Genomic DNA, 25,059 nt, shown 5'->3' with positions numbered 1-25,059 from the left:
ATGTCTGACCAGAATTACTACTGGACCGTGCTGCCGAGCTACAAAACGAGCTTCGTGACGGGGGCCATGGTGAAGAGATCCAAAGGGTAATGGCAGCTTGTTGCTTCACGATTGCCTCTCAGCATACGCGGTAGGGTCTGGTTGACCTTTCACCTGTGTTCACCCCGCGCCCGGGCTTGTGTGGCGATGAGCCGCAGCACTGAACGCATCAGCGTGTGTTTCTGTGAAGGGCGGCGGGAACAGACCCAGACGCGTGGAGGTCTCTGCTGATCGACTCGCTGATGTGATTATTGGGGCTGCAGCATTATGGATCTGTGGAACAGACCCAGACGCGTGGAGGTCTCTGCTGATCGACTCGCTGATGTGATTATTGGGGCTGCAGCATTATGGATCTGTGAAGCCATCGATGTGTTGAATCAGTGAAATGGCAGAGAGCGCATGTGATCACCCTCAGTCCTATTAATAGCTAATGACAGTTTATGGACGTACTGTATTATAATTATAACGATAATAAAATGTATATGTCTGATGTTGTGGCTCAGTTGGTAGAGCGGGTCGTCCATTGATCAGAAGGTCAGTGGTTTGAATCCCAGCTCTGACTGTCTGCATGTCAAAGTGTCCTTGGGCAAGACACTGAACCCCGAATGTCTCCCGGTGGGTCTGGCCCAGCTTTGCATGGCAGCAGTCGCCCGCTGGCGTGTGAATGAGCGTGTGAATGAGCGTGTGAATGTGTGTGAATGAGCGTGTGAATGAGCGTGTGAATGAGTGTGTGAATGTGTGTGTGAATGTGTGTGAATGAGCGTGTGAATGAGCGTGTGAATGTGTGTGAATGAGCGTGTGAATGTGTGTGTGAATGTGTGTGAATGAGCGTGTGAATGAGCGTGTGAATGAGCGTGTGAATGAGCGTGTGAATGTGCGTGTGAATGAGCGTGTGAATGAGCGTGTGAATGTGTGTGAATGAGCGTGTGAATGTGTGTGTGAATGTGTGTGAATGAGCGTGTGAATGAGCGTGTGAATGAGCGTGTGAATGTGCGTGTGAATGAGCGTGTGAATGAGCGTGTGAATGTGTGTGTGAATGAGCGTGTGAATGAGCGTGTGAATGGGTGAATGTGAGGCCAACATTTTAAAGCACTTTGGGCACTGCAGAATGTGGAAAAGCGCTATTTAAGTGCAGCCCATTTACCTTTCACTGAAGGAACCTCATATTGCCTGAAGAGAAAGCTCAAAAAAGAAAGCTCTAAAACAGATTTTCACCAAGAAGAGCTAAAGATAGAAATGACAAAAGGCTCACGTAAATAACGGCTAATCATACGAATTAAAATAAGCTAAAGATCATACGTCAGATCAGAACAGAAAGTTGTCTTGAGGCTCTTTATAGATGCAGCAGGAAAAAATAGAACCCAACGTGACCCACAAGAGCAAGCACTTTGGCAATGGGTGCAAGAAAAAACTTCCCTTTAACAGGCAGAAACCTTGAACAGAACCTAAGAGTCATAGTGGACGGCAATCTGTCTGGATCGGTTTGGTTGAGAGAGGTAGCAATAAAGAGAGACAATTGCTCGAGTGCACGTCGGCAGTGCTCTGAGGGTAGGCTGGCCTCCCTCCAGCCACCAGCACCCACTTCTCATTCCGTCTGGGCTGGGACTTGAACCTGAACCACTGCCACCCATTCAGTGTGACTCTGCCTTGGCACCGATGCAGAAATGTCAAACTCTGTTGTCTCAGCCCTTCGGTTGTTCGATCACAGCCAGATAGAAGCGCTCGATTATTTCTGCATTGTTGTGTGACAGCCAAGCAGAACTGTTTTGTAGGACTCGGGCTGCACGGAACGGCCTAAGACCAATACCTCAATATTCTTACACGATATATATCCTGATATTCTGGAGTCTTCTCTGAATCACTATATAAATGTTAAATTTAACACTTGGATTCATAAAATGATGAGTATATTGATTGAAGCAGACCCTTCTGTTGGATTGGAAATATGCTTGCAAAAAAGAGGGAGAAAATCACAATCAGGTTCAGTGTCCTCGCTTTTATCTCAAACCGGGCTGCTGCACTCACGAGTTTAAAAAAATAATAATAATGGCATTATGTCCTCTCCCGAAATCAGGAGTGCTGAGTCATCAGCAAACAGGAACAATTTGCAGTTACAGGCAGCACTCATGTCGTTAATGTATAGGAGGAACAGTAACGGTCCTAGAATGCTGCCTTGAGGAACCCCACAGCTCACTGGGAGGGACGAGGACAAGGTTCCGTTTATGTCCACCATTTGTTCTCGTCCCTCAAGGTACGATTTCATCCAGTTTACTGATGTGCTATCAAAACCAATCGCCCCTAGTTTATTCAATAGGATTGAATGGTTAACGGGGTCAAAGGCCTTCTGGAGGTCCAGCATGACCACGCCGCAGTATCTGCCCGAGTCTACTCGGAATCAAGAGCAGGCCTTTTTCGTATTTATCTGTCACAATGTTTTGTCTTTGTTTTCTTGAAGAGCCCGAAACAACAAAAGGAGGAGTTTGGCGGTTGGGACCCCGTCGCCCACACTTTCACGACCGCTCTCACCTCTCCCACTAACAGGTAGTGCTGTTCGTTTTTGCCAGTCATTATTTTTATTTGCGCTTACACTGGACGCTCATGAGACTTGCATCATGTAGACGTAAACACATGCGAAACAGGCGTGAGTGCGGATTGCAGGAAGAGCTGAAGCCCTTCGGCGGGGCGAGGGCCAGTCCGGTAGCTGTCTCTGCTTTCCCCGGCTGCCTTCGTAGTGGTCTCATTGCTGTGGGATTGTGATCGCCATCAGACATGCAGCAGTTTTGCTTGTCATGATGAAATATTTCCGACAGCTTCCTCTCTGCTCCTCGTTCCTTGATCTAATTGCCTGATTTCCCGTCTGGAGGTTCACTCGTTCTCTCGACCCAGTTTAAGTGTTTCAGGGTGTGGCTGCTTGCTAAGGCCGCCATAAAGAGACCTAAACCGAATCTCCACCCATGGACCCCTCTCTGTCTGCTCATTGATAAATGGGGCTACCTTAATAAATGTGGCTGATTGGCTGTAGTGATTTCTCTCAGACAATACTAACAGTTCCTGAGTGGTTAACGCTAGGCTAGGCTAGGCTAATATTAGCTTTCACACTGATTTGCTTCTCAGACCCGCCCCTTTCTGACTGAACGATAGTTGGTCCACATCTTCCCAGTGTGTTTCACCGACGTTTCTTTAATTGTGTAACGTGTGTGAACTTAGAGAAGATGCTCGGTCTAGGTTCTCTTTATGTATGTGATGAGAGCCAATTTTAAAGCTCGTATAATGTGAGCCTCCCAAAAACACAGGATGAGATTTCTGAGCCCAATAGCAGGACTGTGTGCTGAAACAGATTCTTTGATCCGATGGGGAAGACCTAACGTCTGTGAGTGTAACCGTAAATAAAAACATGATTGATTCAGGCTGAACTGAGAAGAAAAGCTAGTTCTGATCCAACTAGAGGGCAGCCATTGGAACGGTTCAACATCTACATACTCATCGACATACAGTGGACATAGTTGGCATGTTTTTGCAGAAAACAAATTGTTTGCACACACAACTGCATTCCATATCAGAGCTGTGTCTGCTTAGTTACCTTACTTACCGGTACATGTTTCCGGCGTTGGTTTGTTTGTCTCTCTGCTAGCAGGATGACTCAAAAGGTTCTGGCCGGATCTTGATGAAATTTGATACAGTCGAGGGTGGGGTTCTTTATCTCACCACCGAAATTAAAGGCCATAAAACATGGTTGGCTCTGGTTCTGATAAAGGTTGCTTAAGCATGTCCACATTTTAAAAGTGGCTAACCTGTAGTCGTCTCCTCAGCTGGCAGCAGCCCCTCAGAAAGTCCCAGAAATGTATCCGCCAGCGCATCTGCCAACTGCCAGCTCGCCCGAAGGTAAGGAAGAATTCAGATGCTATTTGATATTGATTTATTCCATATTTAATACAAAACCGTTCGCTGTCGTCTCTGAAGTGGAAATGAGGCGACGTGTCCAAACTGCTGAACTTTCTGGACGTTGGTCTCACCGTTAGAGGAGTTTCGTTTAGTCAAGCAGCAACAAGAGCTAAACCGTAGATACTAAAAGGTCTTCTGCTTCCCGCTCCATGCTTTTAATATGAAGTAGTAGTGCAGTGTGATTATATTATACCATAAGCCCAAGGTCTGTTTCCTCTGCCCTGCTTAACGTCTGAATTTATTTATTGTGCCGGTCACTTTTGACAGCTCCACTGGGTTTATTTGGAATTGCACATGCCGTGCGTCTCTGATATTTGTATGATTGTTTTGTCATGTAAGCAGTACCAGGAGTACTTTAATACAAATATAAAGATAACATGATGATGAAGGATGACTTATAATCATTTAGCTGCAGTTCCTCTAAATATTTTTTACTCGCAATGCATTGCTTTAATTTCTTTAAAACCCAACATGTGAGCAGTAGATAAGCACATGTCAGATATCATCTGATGAACGAGACTAATCCACAGATCTAAGACCTCGGAGCCAAACTATTCAGCTTCATGTCCCGAGAGCGGCTTTTTGTGCTAGAAAACATCTGGTCATACTTGTATCAGTGAAGGAAACTGGGTCACAGTAGTGGGAATGTGGAGGTAGACACTGGTGAAAATGGAAATCTGTCCCACGAAAGGTTAAGTATCTCGGGCAGTGGAAGTGATCCGAGTGGGTGTTTTCGCGGGGTGTGTCGGTCACCACTGTTTATTGCATTGTGCTGCTGTGACTGAGTTACGAGCTACGACTTGGTGAGTCAGACTGTCACTATCATTAAACTCTTTGCTGTTTTCTCCTGGTGTCTCTCCTCCCTCCCTTCCTGCTCCATCGCTCCTCTTCCGTTTGCCTTCCTCCTCGTGAACGTGCACAGTCAACTGGCCCGTTCGGAAAAGTAAGGAGCAACCTCGCATTTTCACGCATCAAATGTAAATGGCTTTCCGATTGCACGAGATCGTCTTTCATAAGGAGATGTTTGCGGGTGTGCGGAGGTGAAGCTGCGAAAGCGGCGTGGGTCGACGGGACGTGTGGTTTTCATCGGAGCGATCGCTGAGGCATCTCTTTTCACTTTGTTTCCTGCAGGGCGGACGGGCGAAGGTGGTCTGTCGCGTCAGTCCCCTCCTCTGGTTACTGCACCAGCGCACCCAGTTCATCAGTATCTGTAAGCATTCTGTAATGGTCTGTGCTTCTCTGCAATCATCACTGAACTCCAGACGCAGCAGCGTTCGATCTGTGTGTTGCTTGTAATCCTTGAATTCAGTCCGTTTATGGGCTGCTGTGTTTTGTGAATCCCATCAGATTCCACTGTCGGCAGTAAATCCATCTATAAATGGCTGCTCATTTACAGTCTGTTCAGCTGACTAGAAATGCTGTCAGAGGTTCATGTTCCTTTCAGCTTTATTGGCGCATTTTGCTCCACAGAGATGTGTCCTTATTGGACTCGGTTGTCTGATTCTGTTCTGGGCCAGGAAGCAAACATTATCCAGCTTTACAGGAGGTGACATCTGGAGGGCGTTCAAACGCAACATGCCAAAGCATTGAAAGAAGCCCTTTTATGCTGCAGGTCTTCCCTCTCACAAGGTCGCATTGCAATTGTTGTCTGGTCAAACACATTTTCTGCATCGGCTGAACAGCTGACTGGAGTTAAACGTTGCATATTTTAATGACCCAGTCATAACAGGATATCTTTGATGACACATCTCTCCGTCATTAGCCGGTTTGGCTGGATTTCCGCTGTAGACCGTAAATAGGGAGTACTTCTCAAACTTTTCCTAGAGCTTTCCTGGAGGGATTTATACAGGATGGATATAATTTTATAGAAAATGCAGCCTCATGGGGAGCACAGGTGGTGCGGTTAGCAGGGGGTAACGTAGCATTGCCAGTTTCTCCCTTGAGCCGGTCCCAAGCCCGGATAAATGCAGCGGATTGCGTAAGGAATGGCATCAGGTGTAAAAATGTGCCCAAAAATTTAACATGCAAATCACCACAAATAAGAAAGTCATACCAGATGGCCTGAGGTCCGCGTTAACCAACGGGACGCTGCTGGAAATGAGATTACTGTGGTCGAAGACAGAGATGAAGAAGAGGAAGAAGAGGAGGAAGACGGTGCATCAGCAGCGAGAGAAGAGGAAATGGAAGAGTTCAGGACTGAGAGGAGGGACTCTGAATGTTGGGACGATGACGGGGAAAGCTAGAGAGCTGGTGGACATGATGAGGAGGAGGAGGAAGGTGGATGTGTGTCCAGGAGACCAGAAGGAAAGGAAGCAAGGCTAGAAGCTGAGGAGCAGGATTCAAGTTGTTTATAACGGAGGAGAGGAAAGAGGGATGGAGGAGGAAGAGGAAGGAAGAGTTGGTGCAGAGAAGGAGAAGTTCTTACGCTCCTCGGGTAGGAGGTGAGTTAGAGGAGGAGGAGAAGTTCTTACGCTCCACAGGTAGGAGGTGAGTTAGAGGAGAAGGAGAAGTTCTTACGCTCCACAGGTAGGAGGTGAGTTAGAGGAGAAGGAGAAGTTCTTACGCTCCACAGGTAGGAGGTGAGTTAGAGGAGAAGGAGAAGTTCTTACGCTCCACAGGTAGGAGGTGAGTTAGAGGAGAAGGAGAAGTTCTTACGCTCCACAGGTAGGAGGTGAGTTAGAGGAGAAGGAGAAGTTCTTATGCTCCACAGGTAGGAGGTGAGTTAGAGGAGAAGGAGAAGTTCTTACGCTCCACAGGTAGGAGGTGAGTTAGAGGAGAAGGAGAAGTTCTTACGCTCCACAGGTAGGAGGTGAGTTAGAGGAGAAGGAGAAGTTCTTACGCTCCACAGGTAGGAGGTGAGTTAGAGGAGAAGGAGAAGTTCTTACGCTCCACAGGTAGGAGGTGAGTTAGAGGAGAAGGAGAAGTTCTGGACTGACTCAGATGAAGTGGTTCAGAGCATCCTAGCAGAGAGAGAGAAGAAGTTAACTCTTATTTCCAGAAGAGACTAGAACATAGAGTGACCTACAAGAGTGGAGGGAGGAGCACCAGGTGGACGTCTTGTGTAGAGGGAGCAGTTTAGAGGAGGTTGGTGACTGTAAGGTAGGAGAGAGTAGTCAGCCAGCATAGGCTGGTGGTGAGGAAGATGAAGAGGATGAAGGCAGAGCAGAGGACAAAGTGGTGGAGGCTGAAGAATGAAGAGTGTTGTGTGGCTTTCAGGGAAGAGGTATCGGTCGGTCCCTAATTCTTATTACCTGAATGTCTTCATTCACATTTTGTAAAGATTTTGAGTCCCTTTGAATTCAGGGTAATAAAGGACATAAATCCAGGATCTTGTCCTGGATGACATCAGACGAGCGAGGACAATAAAACGTCTCATGTTTCCTCAGTCGGTTTTTCCTCTGGGAAAAAGCTGAACGTGGTGAGTTCAGTGTCCAGCTCGTTGTTTTCTCTTGAGTCGTTACCGAGTCTACAGCTGGCTGTAAAAAAAGGGAAACCTGCCTCCTATGTCACTGCTATATTTTTGTGAGGCCAACCACGTGGCTTGGAGACGATGAGGTCAGCCCTCCCAGACAATGCCCCTTTCACCCTCGCCGTTAGTGGGGCTTTAGATTCCTGCCTACCCCCGACACATCTCAAGTTTCCTTCGCAGGATATCTTTCTGCCGCTGTCCCGTGAGATGGATGCTGCGCCACAAGGCACAAATAGGCCTATATAAAAACAGGCGTAGCAACAACACAACCCAACGACCATATTATCGTTTTACTAATACCAGATTGGCGAATGCATCAGTAAAGGGAAACCGAAGTAACAGTATGCAGGAGCAGGACAAAAACGTAATGCAATGTGTGTGTGCGGGCCTGATGTGCAGCGGATACACACACACACGGAGCAGAGCAAGTCCATTCTGGGTTTAATTTAATTTAATTTTGGAGATCGTGATCTGTATTTATTCTTTATGCAAGTCAGTGCAGAGAAGGTTGTTTTTGCATGCGTGAGAACCAAACGGCATCAGTGCATCCGTAGCGGCCTTGGGCAGCTGTGGGTATCCCTCTCAACCGAAATCCAGAGCTCGGCCAGCGTCTTGGAATCAAATGGCATCTTTACGGTTCGAATAGTTGAAAGTTCAATCAGCGCGTCATACAGGTCAGACGTCGGATGACTCGCTGTGGTTACAGTGAGTGGCGATCTTACCCAGTCACACTGTTGCAGAGAGGGAGCAGTGGGAAGACTGGGCGGGAAATCGGGGTGGAGGGGTAATATTCTATGTAAGGGAATACTTAAAGTGCAAACAGATAACATGGGTTTGTGTACATAACCTTGAATGTATCGGTCTAAAAATAGCTCTCTCGCCGCAAATGTCGGTGATGCTGATTGGGATGTGTAGACCTCCATCAGCCTCTAGTGCTTTCTATGTGGGGCTTAAGTCTCTACTTAAAGAATGTGATATGAGAAATGGAGTTATCTTGTTTGGAGATTTAAATATTAACTGGCTTGACAAATCGAATCGGAAACAGTTAAAATCACTATTAACTACTTTTAACTTTACTCAATTAATCAAAGGTCCTACTAGACTAACTACTTCCTCTGAAACATGCATAGATCTTGTCTCCTCCAATAAGTGTGAGAGAATCCAAAAGACGTTCAACATGATCACAGGTCTGTCAGACCATAACTTCATTCTGTTCTCAAGAAAACTATCTGAAAATAGATTTTCTTGTACTAATAAAGTAATATCAGAGCAGATGAGAGTACCGAGGAGGGAGATTCCTGATTTGACACAGGCACTAGACAATATTAATTGGGATAATTATCTCACTCATAATTATGTAATGTATTCATGACTGTTATCCAAGACAGTGTCTGCATTTACTAGAAAAATTAAAGTGAAACCATCTAAAAAGAATCAGCTCCCATGGTTGACTGAAGCTATACGAACATTACAGAAACATCATGCTCTTAAAATATCACTTAAAACACAAAAACGAGAATTATAGACGGTCATTTACTTCTCTTAGAAATAAAGTGGTAAAGGAAATTCGATTGGCAAAAGCAATTTTTGTTATTAATATAATTAGTACTGCAAGAGGAGATGCTAAAGAGCTCTGGACAAATATTAAAAAACTGACGGGAAACAGTATAGTGCACAGAGACATTAAGGAGCTACAGCTAGAGGAGAAAGTCATCCATGATCCGAAGGACATTGCAGCAACTTTGAACAATTACTTCATAGACTCAGTCAATGAACTAACTCAGAGCAACTGCCCCCAGATAGAATACCAACCACCAATGCCACTGAACGTCGCCAACCCCTCTCTTAATTTATGCGTAGTGTCACAGTCACAGATTGATAGAGCTGTGTGTTGCCTCAAAAGCTCTAAAGCCAAAGATTAATTTTGTATGGATGTAACATATATCACAAGCAATCTTTCATAGCACCCTTAACTACTATTATAAGTAAATCAATAAATGAAAGTTCTTTCCCCGAACCCTGGAAGTGCTCTGTTATTACACCGGTTTTTAAGTCCGGTAATCCTGCAATAACCAGCGAATACACACCAATAAGCATCCTTCCTGCAGTCTCCGAAGTCATGGAAAAAATAGTAGCGGAGCAAATTGTAAATCATCTGAACAACAGTCCATGTACCTTCAACAGTGGCGCAGTGGTTGAGAGGGTCGTCCTACGACCGAGAGGTTGGCAGTTTGATCCCCGGCTCAGGCACACTGTACACTGTCGTTGTGTCCTTAGGCAAGACACTTCACCCGCATTGCCCGTGCTCGCGCGCGCTGCGACCAGCAGCAGTTCAAACTGCTGTAAACCACATGTCCCTCTGAGGGACAGATTAATAAAGTATTGTAGTGCAATTTGGCTTTAGAAAACATCATTCTACTGAGACGGCGGTGTGCTTCTTTCTGGAAAATTGAAAATCAAAGCTGGATGCAGGCGGGGTCATTTGTGCTGTTTTCATTGATCTCAGAAAATAATTTGACACCATAAATCACCAGATACTGTTGACCAAATTGTCTACTTTTAATTTCTCCATAAGTACTCTGAGTTGGATTGAATCAAACATATCTGCAAGATTACAGTGTGTTAGGATACAGAACACAAATTCAACGTCACGTAACAACGATCGTGGGGTACCGCAGGGGTCAGTGCTCTGTCCACTGCTTTTCTGTTTGTTTATAAATGACCTGCCAAGTTGTTGTTCTTCGAATGTCACCTGCCAAATGTATGCCGATGATGCTGTTCTACATACCCGTGTAAAGGATAAAAAACACAGGCACAAGAACTGACAGGTGCTATGACAAATGTGTATAACTGGCTTGAGAAATCCCAACTACACTTGAACATATCCAAGACTGTGTGTATGTACTTTTCAAAAAGAGCAAATACTGACAGCGATCCCAACGTTTTTGTGCAAGGTAAAAAAATTGAGGTGGTACAGGAATTTAAATACTTAGGAATCACCCTTGACTCACAACTTCATTTTAAACGACAAATAAAAAACACTGTGAATAGAATTAAGTTTAACTTGTCTAACTTTCGGTTTATCAGAAACAATCTAACCCTTGACTCAGCAAAATTGTATTTTGATACTATGATCATGTCACACATGTCTTACTGTGTAACAAGTTGGGCGTCGGCCTGTAAGACGACACTACAACCGATTATAAACAATCTCTAAAAGTATTGGATAAAAAGCCAAGTATGTATCATCACTGTCAGATATTAAAGAAACATGGGCGATTAAGCTGGAACAACACTGTTAAACACATCGATGCAATCTTCCATGGCAGATCAACAAGAACAGGCTCTGGAGGTGACTGTAGTTCCATTCAGAAAAGGTGCCTTTGGTCAAGCCGCTTTTTCTGTTCCTGCTTCTCACACTTGGAATTCTGTACCAACCACAATACGTGAACTCTGACCTCTTTTACCAAACAATTTAAAGCATGGCTATTGGAAGAGCAACATTGTTGCCACAACCATGCCTAAACTGATATATTTGTTTACCGTTGGCTAATTGTTGGGGTACCATCCGCAATTTTTACTGATCTATTATCATTATCCTCATTATTATTTTGTACTATTTAGTAGAACTGTTCTACTTGTTATGACTGTTGTTTTATGTTGTTTATCAAACTGTCGAAGGGACTAAAGATAGAAATTAGCCGTTGGCTATAATCTTACCTATTTACGTGTAAACGTTCATCAATATGTATTGTCCCAGTTTTAAATGAACTCAAACTAAAACTCAAATACCGGTACTTGTGAAAGTGTTCCAGAAGTGCTTGAAGGTGAGTAAAGGTGCACTTTCCTCCGTGAACTCCTCCGGCTCAGAAAACGTATCAATCCGCCGAACGCGCCAGTTTCCTCCTGAATGCCTGTTTTTAATGACACATTATGTCCATTCAGTTTTTCAAATAAACAAGACAAATATGCCAGCATTGTTGGCCAGAAGGGATGTCAAGATTAACCGGTTTTACGATTGCCACGATTATAAAAGGTCACCGTATGTTATTTGTAATAATTATACAACCAATGGTTTACCGCTGAAATCTTAGTGTGAGGTGCAACGCAACTTCCCTAACCCCCGACCGTCCCTCATGTCGTAATCACATCAGGGGTGACTTTCTACATGCCTGTGCAATAGTTACTGTTTTTAAATACTGCACCTGTAATCTTCTATGAAAACCCACGACCCCCCACTTTGGGAACGCCGGAGATGAGCAACTGTTCCCTTGGCTCGTCCTCCCATGAAACAAAAGTCTCAAACCTTGAGATCTTTTATATTTCATTTACGTTCTGGAAAAAATAAAGGCATGGAGGACTGGCAGAGCAGAAACTGCTGCCTGCCTTAAGGACTGGCCTGGCGCATTACTAAAGGTAGACGTACAGAGCAGAACAGTAGAGCTCACTGAGGCTCTCTGTAGCCTTTCTCAGGTTGTCTTTGTTGTTCATTTAATTCTGGTCTACAGTGGAACATGAAATCCTTTAAGAGCCTGAGAATTCATGAGACAAAGGGTGAATTTGAGGATCATCTCTGAACTGGAGAAACGTGTTATCTCAAATCTGATATGGACACAAAATAAATGGAAGGATTGTTTTAGTACAGTCTTGTTTAGGCAGTCGTTGACTTACCATCACAATTGATTCTGCGGGATTGTTGGTCGGAAGTCGGCCCATGTTAAATTACTGTAAGTATATTATGCTGCGTCATGGTACTGTAACTGAGTAGAGAAAGAACATATCCTCTTGTTGGACATTGTGGGTGAGACTCGCCATCCAGTATGTCATAAAAACACGCCGACAACAAACCAGTGCGGTCGTGAAATCGACCTGTCGTAAGCCGCATAGTTCGTAAATCGACGGTACCTCGACATATTTCAATGATTTATTTTTACAAACTGACGTTTGCTCGCTGTTTTCACTTTATTCTCTCCTTCTGTGCCTTTCTATCCCAGTCCTCATCTTCCCATGAGTTATTGCACCAGTTGCCCTTCCAACCCACACAAGATGATCTTCACTTCCTCTTCAAACACTTCCGGAGCACGGAGAGTGTTGCCGATGACGATGCGCACCCAACTCCTCCGACCAGGCTCCGATCGCGCAGTCTCAGGTATGTTGGTGTATACAGCTCACATTTCTGTAGCACTGAAGCCCCGTGAGGGGACGACACAGCAAATCAATGTTCTCCACTTCACCCTGTCCTTTGCATCGTCCTCCCCAACACCAGCCACTCTCATGTCCTCCCTCACTACGTCCATGTCTCTTCTCCTGGGTCGTCCTCTAGCCCTGTCCTTTGCATCGTCCTCCCCAACACCAGCCACTCTCATGTCCTCCCTCACTACGTCCATGTCTCTTCTCCTGGGTCGTCCTCTAGTCCTGTCCTTTGCATCGTCCTCCCCAACACCAGCCACTCTCATGTCCTCCCTCACTACGTCCATGTCTCTTCTCCTGGGTTGTCCTCTAGCCCTGTCCTTTGCATCGTCCTCCCCAACACCAGCCACTCTCATGTCCTCCCTCACTACGTCCATGTCTCTTCTCCTGGGTTGTCCTCTAGCCCCGTCCTTTGCATCGTCCTCCCCACCACCAGCCACTCTCATGTCCTCCCTCACTACGTCCATGTCTCTTCTCCTGGGTCGTCCTCTAGCCCTGTCCTTTGCATCGTCCTCCCCAACACCAGCCACTCTCATGTCCTCCCTCACTACGTCCATGTCTCTTCTCCTGGGTCGTCCTCTAGTCCTGTCCTCTGCATCGTCCTCCCCAACACCAGCCACTCTCATGTCCTCCCTCACTACGTCCATGTCTCTTCTCCTGGGTCGTCCTCTAGTCCTGTCCTTTGCATCGTCCTCCCCAACACCAGCCACTCTCATGTCCTCCCTCACTACGTCCATGTCTCTTCTCCTGGGTCGTCCTCTAGTCCTGTCCTTTGCATCGTCCTCCCCAACACCAGCCACTCTCATGTCCTCCCTCACTACGTCCATGTCTCTTCTCCTGGGTCGTCCTCTAGTCCTGTTCCCTGGCAGCTCCAGGGAACAGGAATACGAGATACATGCAATCTAGAGATGAGAACCTGTGAATCACATTTGTCATTTTCAAACGGGGGTGAGGGGCGGTGTCACCAGGCCATTATTTGTTGTTTTCTTGTCAGGAATATTTATTAAAAAAAAAAAAAAATGATGGTTTTTGAGATCTTGTTATGATTATGTTACTGTTTGTGTTCACTGTAATATTAACCTTTTTTTTGTAATGTGTGCCTCTTCTATTTACATTTCCTCCTTTCCTTTATTTGTTTCTAAATTAGTTGTGTTTTTGTATTAAATATTACCATTGTTGGTGCAAAAGTAATAACTCAAACATTGCTTAGTAATAGAAAAGATCTCTTTTTCTCTTTTTACTTGCTTCTCAACCAGCCCTGGAAGGACCTGTGGAACATTTGACAATGAAATTGTCATGATGAATCACGTCTACAAGGAACGCTTTCCTAAGGTATAGCGGTGCTTTTCTTGCCCCTCTTCTTTCCCTCTCTAGTCTGTACTTGTAAAACATGGTGGTTAATATCTATATGTGATCTATACATATATGCTTGAGCTTTTTTTGCACTTGAAAATTAGGACAGATTTGACCGCTCTGGGTAAAGGCACTCACCTATGGTGGGGCAACTGTCAAGAGATGGAGTATTCAGTATGTTTTAAATGAAAACGTCCACATTGTGTGTCCCAGGCGACAGCCCAAATGGAAGGTCAGCTGCTCCACATCATTGCGGAGTGCTCCCCAGACACGGCTCTGCCCCTGGCTGATGGTGTCCTGGGTTTCATTCAACACCAGCTGGTGGAGCTTGCCAGAGACAGCCTGGACAAGTCTCAGAAAGGTCTGGTCACCTCCAGGTACTTTGTGGAGCTGCAGGAGAAACTGGAGAAGCTGTTGCATGAGGCAAGTGCTTCTTATCTTTAATCATTTTGGAGGCACCCGTGTTCTGTAGTTCCCTCAGAGACATTTTCAGTGGGTTTTAACTGCGATTTTTCAGCTGCAAATGCTGTTATCTTCAAATTTGAACTTTTCTTCCCGGTATGTTATGAATGATTAAGAAAAAAAAAAAAACAAGTCCTGTGACACCTCTGAAGAACAGACTCTGAACCTGCTGTTTGACGAGGGCAAGGCACATCAGATGACGATAAGGAGAAAATTAATTACAATAAAATTGCTTTCACAAGTGTAAATCTTTTCGAGGGAGGAAACAGAATTGAATACTGATGCAAGATGTTGAGTTAGCATCCATCAGTCATTGAATCACCACCAGATGAAAGAATATATTTATTCTATCTAATAAATATATTCATCATCATCATCAGATAATCTGAGATAAAACTACGTCCAGTCAACCTCTGGGAATCAGACTTGTGGTTTGTGCTAGTTGAATTAAATTTATATGCAGGGGGTCGTCGACTTCCGACCACAATTGTTTCCGAGAGTTTGGTCGTAAATCTCCCCATGTTAAATTACCGTAAGTATATCGGAGTAGAAAGAGACATTTCCATTTGGGAGACGTCGTGGGTGAGACCGCAGGAACTGTGGCGCACCCGCTTTGCTCGCTCGCTTTCCAAAAACACGGTCGACGACCCCCCCTGTAATCCGTCATCCCATTGTCCTTTCCTAATCAGGCATATGAGCGTTCAGAGAGTGAAGAGGTGACAATCATCACTAAACTTGTGAAGACGATTCTCATCATCATTTCCCGGCCAGCCAGGCTCCTGGAGTGTCTGGTAAGGATTATAATCATCAGCAGGCGGCTGCTCAGTCCTTTTATTAGCCATTTCTTGCCAACCCAGCCATTGAATTTCTTTAGAACTATATTTTCTGTGTTTTTCTGTTCCTTTTTTTTAACAAGGCAAGTTTTTTTCAGTTGAGAAAAACCAGATCTGGATAAGTGGCTTTTAAAATGCAATGAGACCATGAAATGTAATTTTCTTGCCCAGGAGTTTGACCCAGAGGAATTTTACCAACGTTTGGAGGCTGCAGAGGGTCAGGCCAAGGTGGGTCAGGGCATCAAGACCGACATTCCCAGATACATTATCAGCCAGCTCGGCCTCACCAGGGATCCACTGGAAGGTATGGTATTGGATTTAGTCATTTGAATAATGCATATTTTATTTAAGTACAGTGAAACCTCAGTTGTCAAAAGCCAAGTAGTCAAACAACTCTGTATTCGACCAAAAAGTTTAAATTGCCTCAGAAGTCAAACAGATTTTCAGGATTTGATTCGTCTCCACTCCGAAAATCTGTTGGACTTCCGAGGCATTTTAAACTCAATTTTTTTGGGGGGTTGAAACCCGAGTTGCTTGACTCCATGCCAGCGTTGCGTTTCCATTTCATAAGCAAACATAGATCAGCTCAATTGGAAAGGTGTTTTAATCAAAGACCTTTAATCACATGAAACCTTGAGCGAAAACACTAATTAATAAGCACGGTGCCTGCTGTTGTCTCGTCAACCGTCGTTAGTGTCACTGAGCCCCGGTCTGTGCCTGGTGTCTGTCTGAGCTGACTGGAGTCTAATTTGGTTGCCTGCACTTTGATTACAGAGGTGGTCCATCTGGAGCAGACGAGTCCGAGTTACCGATCGTCCAGCAGAGACTCTGATGACACCGGAGAGGCCACGCCCACACAGGTACAGGCTTACAGTAAGCCGTTGTGTTGAAGAGGTTTTAAATTCAGTCGATGTTCTGCGGATATCAGTTTAACAAAACGAAGTGCACGATTTACATAAACTGAGGTCACGTTATTTTCCTCCTCTATTCTGGGTTGCGTCATTCAGAGCCGGGCCGCCTGCACCCCTCCCCGGAGGAAACCACTGGAGAGTGATTTTGAGACAATCAAGCTCATTAGCAATGGCGCCTATGGGTGAGTGAGAGACGTTCTGGCGTGGGATTTACCGGTACTCGGTCTATTTGTGGATGCAGCCCAATAAAAACGGAGAGGAAGCTAAACGACAGTTATTGCCTATATCTGTGTTTGCACTTACACTGGGTAATTTAATTTAACGTGTAAACCGATGTTCACTCCTCAGTGATGCACTGGAATTTTCAACTTTTTCCTCAGTCAGTCGTTCATGAACCCTCCTATCCTTGTTTGTCCTGTCATGTTCCCCTCTTGTCCCTCCCTTCCTCTTATCCAGGGCCGTGTTTCTAGTCCGCCACAAAGAGACCCGTCAACGTTTCGCCATGAAGAAAATCAACCGGCAGAACCTGATTCTTAGGAATCAAATCCAGCAGGTTTTTGTAGAGCGAGACATCCTCACCTTCGCTGAAAACCCGTTTGTGGTGTCTATGTTCTGCTCTTTTGAGGCACGTAGGCATCTCTGCATGGTCATGGAGTATGTTGAAGGTGGGTGGGTTGGTTGGAATTGTCCCTGCACACCAATGATTACTTGTTGAACCTAATTTCCTTTTACAGTTTGTTCCCAACGATATTAAATGGTGCACTTTTTCAGAGATTCAGTCGGCCTTACTGTGTTTGTGCTTAAAGGTGGAGATTGTGCCAATCTGTTGAAGAATATTGGTCCTCTCCCTGTGGACATGGCGCGCGTGTATTTTGCAGAGACTGTTCTGGCTTTAGAATACCTTCACAACTATGGAATCGTACACAGAGACCTCAAACCTGACAAGTGAGTCGATAGTTCCTATCTTCCTTCAGGCAACGGCTAATTGCGGGGAAGCTTTCATCATTTCTTTGGACTTTGGATTTTCTCACGGAGTGTTTGATGTAACATGAAACAATTTTGTGTTTCCTTCCTCTGCAGTTTGTTAATCACTTCCATGGGACACATAAAGCTGACTGACTTTGGGCTGTCAAAGATCGGTTTAATGAACATGACCACCAACTTGTATGAAGGACATATTGAAAAGGACACCAGAGAGTTCATTGACAAACAGGTTCGTCTCGTCTTGGCTTGCCTTGTTTGTTATGTTTTGTTTGTATCTGTTCTCATCGCCTGATCGACAGGTTTGCGGGACTCCGGAGTACATTGCCCCGGAGGTCATCCTGAGGCAGGGCTACGGGAAGCCGGTTGACTGGTGGGCTATGGGCATCATCCTTTATGAATTCTTAGTGGGTTGTGTGCCTTTCTTTGGCGACACACCAGAGCAGCTCTTTGGTCAGGTGGTCAATGGTAAGATGGCTTTTAGATCAGCGCATTATTGAGTCTCAGAAAACCATGCATGATTTATGTTTTTTAATGCGTAATTTATGCTAAAGTCATTGATCGTCACCTCCGCACCCCCTGAGATGTGTATCTGCATCTAAATCCCTTCATTTGGACACTGGTATGTGCTTTTTATCCAGATGATATCATCTGGCCAGAAGGGGAGGATGCCCTGCCAGCTGATGCCCAGGACTTGATCACCAGACTGCTGAGACAAAGCCCTCTGGAGCGCCTGGGAACAGGTAGGTGAACGGTGTTGGACAAATGTAAGTGTGGCTGGAGAGAATATGGCGCTCAACTAAATTGGAGGAATCTTGTTTGATTTGGAAAAAAAGACGATGCTCCGCAAGGCAAGAGCAGCATAGTAGAAGAGAACAAATCTAATCCAAGGTTTCTCTCTGACACCGTAGCTAGGCTAACACAAAGCTAGAGCAGCATATTACTCATCTAATAGAAGATAACAAATCTAATCCAAGGTTTCTCTCTGACACCGTAGCTAGGCTAACACAAAGCTAGAGCAGCATATTACTCATCTCTAATAGAAGAGAACAAATCTAATCCGAGGTTTCTCTCTGACACCGTAGCTAGGCTAACACAAAGCTAGAGCAGCATATTACTCATCTCTAATAGAAGAGAACAAATCTAGTCCAAGGTTTCTCTCTGACACCGTAGCTAGGCTAACACAAAGCTAGAGCAGCATATTACTCATCTAATAGAAGAGAACAAATCTAATCCAAGGTTTCTCTCTGACACCGTAGCTAGGCTAACACAAAGCTAGAGCAGCATATTACTCATCTCTAATAGAAGAGAACAAATCTAATCCAAGGTTTCTCTCTGACACCGTAGCTAGGCTAACACAAAGCTAGAGCAGCATATTACTCATCTCTAATAGAAGAGAACAAATCTAATCCAAGGTTTCTCTCTGACACCGTAGCTAGGCTAACACAAAGCTCCAGCTCTGTTTCAGGTCTCAGTAGTGAAGATTTCATGAACTTCTTCAGTACCAAAATTGAATCTATTAGGGACGTCATTCATCAGCGTCTGCCTTCGTGTGGCATTGACCCCTCCCTGAGTGATGGAAGTAGAGATACGACTGTTACTCTTGATAGTTACTTGGATAGTTTGCTAATTGCTTTGCTAAATACAATTAATCCATCTTTACTTACAGGCTACGAACCCGAGTCTTTTAAAACGGCAGCCATTAAACCACTTCTCAAAATTTTGTCACAGAGGCTGGAACATTCAGTTGCTGTTAGAGGATCTGCATTGAACTGGAGATTAAACCATATTTAAAATATAAAATGCATGATATTTTAGTGATCCAGGATCTCGTCTGGGTCATCACCAAAAGGCTCTAACTTGTTCTTGTTATCTTCATACACCAACCACGAATGTAAAAGTTGATTTTTGAATCCGTAAATGGATTTTACAATGTTTTCTGCTCATATTATTTTTCCTAACGTCATTCTGGATCGATCCAGATGAAATTCGATGCTGAGGTAGAGACCCCCACCCTACATGACAAGTTAAAAATACCTGCCTTTTTCTGCAATGACTCAAATCTCCAGAGTTGATATCCCACTAGAACTTGAGTAAGAGTTGAGGAGTTGAATAATGAATAAAAACTAACGCGTACATTTTATCCAGGATGTAGATGAAATAAAAATGGCTGACATAATTATTCAAACAAGGAAAGCGTTTTGACAAAGCATTGGAGTACGAGAGAACAAAGTTTTGGACTGATGGCGCAGATCGATAAAGTTGTGACAACTAGTCAAAACTTCTGCCGTCATGTTACGGACTCTCGCAGCAGAGGATGTTCATGTTGGACTGTTGGCTGAGCAGTGACGGTAAACCGGTCCAACAGGAGCAGATGTGCAACCAGCTGTTTGTCTCTGCTTCAGGTGGGACTAACGAGGTGAAGATGCACGTCTTCTTCCTGGGTCTGGACTGGAATGGCCTCCTAAGGCAGAAGGCTGAATTCATACCTCAATTGGAGACTGAGGAGGACACGAGCTACTTTGACAGTAAGTTTGCAACAAATCCAGGAGAATAAAAGCCCCGGATCTCGCTGCACATTCGGTGTCTGCAGGCAGCGAGACTTTAAAAATGAGTTTTTCTACATCTCGTGCTGCGATCGTGTTTGAAACAGCTCGATCAGAACGCTACTGTCACCTCGGCTCAGACGACGACGACGACGAAACCAACGACGACGAATCATCCGTGGAACTTCGACAGTTCTCCTCTGTTGCTCACCGCTTCAGCAAGGTCCTTATTACTTATTCTACTGTATAAACGTATAGTTTTGCAAACTTTAATTTCAAATGTTGAATCAATTTTAAAAAATAATGTGATGAATAATTAAAAAAGTTGTTTTATGTGAATGTTCATAATCAGAGTGCTAATCCCAAATTTGACATGACATGCTATAAATCCAATGACAATGAGAATGAGAATCAGCACCAGTTGATTTCATTCTGTCAGTATTTGGGACATCGTCTCACCCCAGGAGGACAAACGGACCCTAAAGTTCGGCCACTGCTTCCAGCTACTCAAAGGGTCAACGTGTATTTGACCCTTTGAGTTGGTCGTTGAGCTTTTCTCATTTGCAGCCAGTGGAAGGAGTTCCTGAATCTTTTAGCTTGAACGCAGGTTTTGCTTCTCCAATACAAAGATCAGCTCATTTGGGACTATCTGACACGACGCATCAAATATCTGTTTCTACTCAAATTCCAGGTGTACAGCAGCGCTGAGCACCTGTCCACCTCCACGCCGTCCAACCAGAGCCTGTCCTCATCGGAGCGAAGCCGCAGTGAAGAGAAGGAGGAGCGATGGGAGGCGAGGGGAGTCCTGTCCCCCGGCGATGGGCTCAGACACTCGGCTGTTGGGGACAGGAGGGCAGGTGGACACAGGGGGAGGTGAGAGCACGATGCCTTACTGCCTTCCTAGCTTGGAATAGGACTACGTAACATCTCAACAGGTGTTTACTTCTCCATAACAATAAAAACAACACTGAAAAGAGCTTTTGATGTGGTAATAACACATTTATTCAACTCGGTGATCCAGACGGGAAATGCTCGTCTGACGAATCCCGGTCAGGCTCACTATATCCGTCTGAAACGGAACCTGAATCCGAGCCGGGATTCAGACCGACCCCCCCCCCCCCCCCCCCCGGGTTGAACGCCGGTTGTCGGTCCGCTTCGGTAGCGCTCGATTCTTCAGCTCCGTGATTTCACCGTGATCGTTGATGATGATCGTTTTGAATAACAGAAACGTGATGATGATCAATATTCATTCATTATCCAACCGCTTATTCCGCCGTCGGGTTGCAGGCCAAGCTGGAGCCAATCCCAGCAGTCAATGGGCGAGAGGCGGGGCTACACCCTGGACAAGCCGCCAGTTCATCGCAGGGCAACACAGAGACAGACAACCAGCCACACACACACTCACACCTACGGACAATTTAGTGTCACCAATCAGCCTAGTGGGAGGAAGCCGGAGAACCCGGAGAGAACCCACGCAGACACGGGGAGAACCCAGAGAGAACCCACGCAGACACGGGGAGAACCCGGAGAGAACCCACGCAGACACGGGGAGAACCCGGAGAGAACCCACGCAGACACGGGGAGAACCCGGAGAGAACCCACGCAGACACAGGGAGAACCTGGAGAACCCGGAGAGAACCCACGCAGTCACGGGGAGAACCTGGAGAACCCGGAGAGAACCCACGCAGACACGGGGAGAACCCGGAGAGAACCCACGCAGACACGGGGAGAACCTGGAGAACCCGGAGAGAACCCACGCAGACACGGGGAGAGCCCGGAGAGAACCCACGCAGACACGGGGAGAACCCGGAGAGAACCCACGCAGACACGGGGAGAACCCGGAGAGAACCCACGCAGACACGGGGAGAACCCGGAGAGAACCCACGCAGACACAGGGAGAACCTGGAGAACCCGGAGAGAACCCACGCAGTCACGGGGAGAACCTGGAGAACCCGGAGAGAACCCACGCAGACACGGGGAGAACCCGGAGAGAACCCACGCAGACACGGGGAGAACCCGGAGAGAACCCACGCAGACACGGGGAGAACCCGGAGAGAACATGCAAACTCCTCACAGAACGGCCACAAGTCGGAGACGAACCCTCGACCATCTCGCTGTGAGGCAACAGCGCTTACCACTGCGCCACCGGGCCGCCTATGACGATGAATGTATTTGTTAGATAGAATGTTGGAGTGCAGTACGGTTGCTTTCCTCTCAGGGCCGTGACTCTGGAGGCTTTCACATCGTACTTGTCAAAGACGGAGTCAGGAAGTCTCTGTGTCCTCCCTGAATGGACTTGCATGTTGGGACATGCATTTATGAGCTTTTCCTTCTGTTTCCGTTGAACCTGTGCGTGTGTGCTGTGCTCCTCAGTCTCCGTCCCCGTGCTTCGTCGAGCTCCTCGCAGTCAGAACGCGGCGCCGGCCCCCTGGTGATGAACAGCACGCAGAGCCTCGACATCATGCCTCGCTTTGCCATCGCCGCTGAGGAGGAAGGTGAGACCCCCGAGCGCAGGCCGCTGCACGTCCCCCCTTGAAGCACCGATTCACACTCTCTGTACTTGATGGCAGTAGATGGGATGGTTTCCAGTCTGCGCCGCATCCGGCTCCGGAGCAACAGCACCGGCACCAGGCCATCCTTCAGAAGAGGGGCATCACGGCGCATCGCCCACCAGCTGGAGACCCCGGAAAAAACCAAAACCCCAGCCGGGAAAGTCCCCAAGTCTGCCTCCGTGTCCGGCCTGTCCCTCATCATCACCCCAGGTAGCCAGCATCGGGACGACCACTGTCCTTTGTTCCATCGATGGCGGTGTAGATCTAGTTGTGTACACTTGAACAACAAGAGGGATTATTGATTATACTGATCATGTTAAATCGCCTTAGAGAGCACTACACTTCTATAACGCATAGTAGGTACTGATCCACGTAGGCGTTGCATTAGACCAGCGGTGTCAAAGTCATGTTCTCCGAGGGCCACATCAGCATTACGGCTGCCCTCAAAGGGCCAGATGTAAATGTAAATAAATGTAACTCCTCCTTAACATGCTGCTAAATAACTGTATTTACTACATACTTAATTAAATTATAAATATTACATATGCAGTTGCATAGTTCTAAAAATATATCGATACCTTACTGCTGTAAAAATATCCGCTGAGGTTATGTAATCGCCGGCGTCTGTCTGTGATTTGTTCCTCAATATCTCCATTGATTATTGACCGATATTTAGGGGATTTAACGCAGTCATTTAGGGGGGGGGGGTGGGGGGGGGGGGGGGGGCTCTATCTCACCACTGAATATCATCTGGGTCGGATCCAGAATGGAGTCAGCAACAAATATTTTATTTTAACATTAAAACCATTTACAGATTACTTTAACTTTTCAGCATTTTACTAAAACAAATGTCTGCACAAAGCTCTTGTGGTTCACAAAAAATGACGTGGGGGGCCACATTGGCCCCCGGGCCTTGAGTTTGACACATATGCATTAGACCACTGGTCTACAAGACAGTGGTGAGGACAGCCATGATGGACGCTTAGAGACAGTGGTGAGGACAGCCATGATGGACGCTTAGAGACAGTGGTGAGGACAGCCATGATCGACGGCTCAGAGACAGTGGTGAGGACAGCCATGATGGACGGCTTAGAGACAGTGTCTCTGAGGAAAAGACAGGAGGCGGAGCTAGAAGTGGAGGAGATGAAGATGCTGAGGTTCTCCTTGGGAGTGACCAGGTTGGACAGGATTAGAAATGAGACAATAAGAGGGACAGTGAAGGTGAGACATTTTGGAGACAAGGTCAGAGAGACCAGACTTTGATGGTTTGGACATGTCCAGAGGAGAGACAGGGACTATATCGGTAGAAGGATGCTGAGGATGGAACTGCCAGGGAACAGGACTAGAGGACGACCCAGGAGAAGAGACATGGACGTAGTGAGGGAGGACATGAGAGTGGCTGGTGTTGGGGAGGACGATGCAAAGGACAGGGCTAGAGGACGACCCAGGAGAAGAGACATGGACGTAGTGAGGGAGGACATGAGAGTGGCTGGTGTTGGGGAGGACGATGCAAAGGACAGGGTGAAGTGGAGAACATTGATTTGCTGTGACAAGACGAAAGTACAGTAGTAGTAGTACTAGATCTGTGGCTCAGATTACTATTATTTCTCTTACTGTTTTATATGTTTTAACTATTCACAGTAGAATATTTTACATGATTATAATTCAAGATGGTGACTACTGGAAAATGGTACCAATCATAACCCTGCAGCGCTATAAAGACTCTGTTCTATTCCCCTCCAGATAATTCTGCAGGACCTCCTTCTAGCCCCAAATCGTCCCTGTCCCTGTCATCCAATCCTTCGTCCAGAGATTCGTCCCCCAGCCGGGATCTGTCCGTCAGCATCGGCTGCCTCCGGCCCCCGGTGGTCATCCACAGCTCTGGGAAGAGGTTTGGCTTCACGCTGCGAGCTATCAGAGTCTACATGGGGGACAGCGACGTCTACACTGTTCACCACATGGTCTGGGTAAGTGTCCCCCTGAAGCTGATGGACACTACCATGAAGGGACATTTCTGTATATTCAGCACGTTTACAGTTCGATGATCACACGAATAGAAACATTAAAACCATCTCGTCTGCAGGTTTTATTTGATAGTATTCACGTGTTTCAGCTTCTTGTACTTCTCTGACGATGCCTTTCTGGCATAATAGCGATTGATCCGGTCGTTGCTTGACTTGTTATTTTGATTGGCGGTTAATGATTTGTGTCTGCAGTGTGTTGAGGATGGCAGTCCAGCACATGAGGCAGGACTGAGGGCCGGTGACCTCATCACGCACGTCAACGGGGAGTCTGTCCAGGGACTCGTCCACACTGAGGTTGTGGAGCTCTTGCTCAAGGTACATTGATAAAGTGGATCTAAATAAAAACGTAAATGTGTTTCTGGCCTTCATTGATGTTTTCTATCTGCTCCGACAGAGCTGCAACAGAGTGACCCTGCAGACCACCGCGCTGGAGAACACGTCCATCAAGGTGGGTCCAGCCAGGAAGATCAGCTACAAGGCCAAGATGGCCCGACGCAGCAAGAAGAGCAGGCGGAGGGACGGCCAGGACAGGTACGTGATGTAACAGCCGCCGTGGAGGAGTCGCACCGCGGACGCTGTTCTCGACTCCTCTCGACTCCTCTCGACTCCTCTCGACTCCTCTCGACTCCTCACGACTCCTCTCGACTCGCCCAGCCGGCGGCGCAGCATCTTGAAGAAGCTGTCCAAGCACACGCCCCCCCCCATGCAGAGCAGCCGCAGCTTCTCATCAGGGTTCCAGCAGTCGTCCAGTGACAGC

General features: G+C 46.3%; 1 protein-coding gene across 1 annotated transcript in view; it reads left to right on the top strand.

The window, feature by feature from the left end:
• The window catches only part of LOC137904590 (microtubule-associated serine/threonine-protein kinase 3-like), a 25,550-nt gene continuing 491 nt past the window's right edge, over positions 1-25,059 (top strand). The window contains exons 1-26 of the mRNA XM_068748788.1: positions 1-86; positions 2,495-2,583; positions 3,849-3,921; positions 4,904-4,924; positions 5,113-5,191; positions 12,445-12,599; positions 13,897-13,972; positions 14,207-14,416; positions 15,145-15,246; positions 15,460-15,592; positions 16,063-16,148; positions 16,296-16,381; positions 16,656-16,864; positions 17,006-17,144; positions 17,280-17,412; positions 17,483-17,648; positions 17,822-17,923; positions 19,586-19,708; positions 19,834-19,949; positions 20,418-20,599; positions 22,100-22,221; positions 22,297-22,488; positions 24,022-24,245; positions 24,495-24,617; positions 24,697-24,833; positions 24,957-25,051. Of these exons, the coding sequence (XP_068604889.1) occupies positions 1-86; positions 2,495-2,583; positions 3,849-3,921; positions 4,904-4,924; positions 5,113-5,191; positions 12,445-12,599; positions 13,897-13,972; positions 14,207-14,416; positions 15,145-15,246; positions 15,460-15,592; positions 16,063-16,148; positions 16,296-16,381; positions 16,656-16,864; positions 17,006-17,144; positions 17,280-17,412; positions 17,483-17,648; positions 17,822-17,923; positions 19,586-19,708; positions 19,834-19,949; positions 20,418-20,599; positions 22,100-22,221; positions 22,297-22,488; positions 24,022-24,245; positions 24,495-24,617; positions 24,697-24,833; positions 24,957-25,051 (3,259 nt within the window). The remainder of the gene's footprint in view (positions 87-2,494; positions 2,584-3,848; positions 3,922-4,903; positions 4,925-5,112; positions 5,192-12,444; positions 12,600-13,896; positions 13,973-14,206; positions 14,417-15,144; positions 15,247-15,459; positions 15,593-16,062; positions 16,149-16,295; positions 16,382-16,655; positions 16,865-17,005; positions 17,145-17,279; positions 17,413-17,482; positions 17,649-17,821; positions 17,924-19,585; positions 19,709-19,833; positions 19,950-20,417; positions 20,600-22,099; positions 22,222-22,296; positions 22,489-24,021; positions 24,246-24,494; positions 24,618-24,696; positions 24,834-24,956; positions 25,052-25,059) is intronic.

The sequence above is a fragment of the Brachionichthys hirsutus genome, chromosome 15, assembly GCF_040956055.1.
Source record: "Brachionichthys hirsutus isolate HB-005 chromosome 15, CSIRO-AGI_Bhir_v1, whole genome shotgun sequence".
Taxonomy (NCBI): domain Eukaryota; kingdom Metazoa; phylum Chordata; class Actinopteri; order Lophiiformes; family Brachionichthyidae; genus Brachionichthys; species Brachionichthys hirsutus.
The sequence above is the reverse complement of the archived record's forward strand: the minus strand, read 5'-3'. Positions and strand labels throughout refer to the sequence as shown.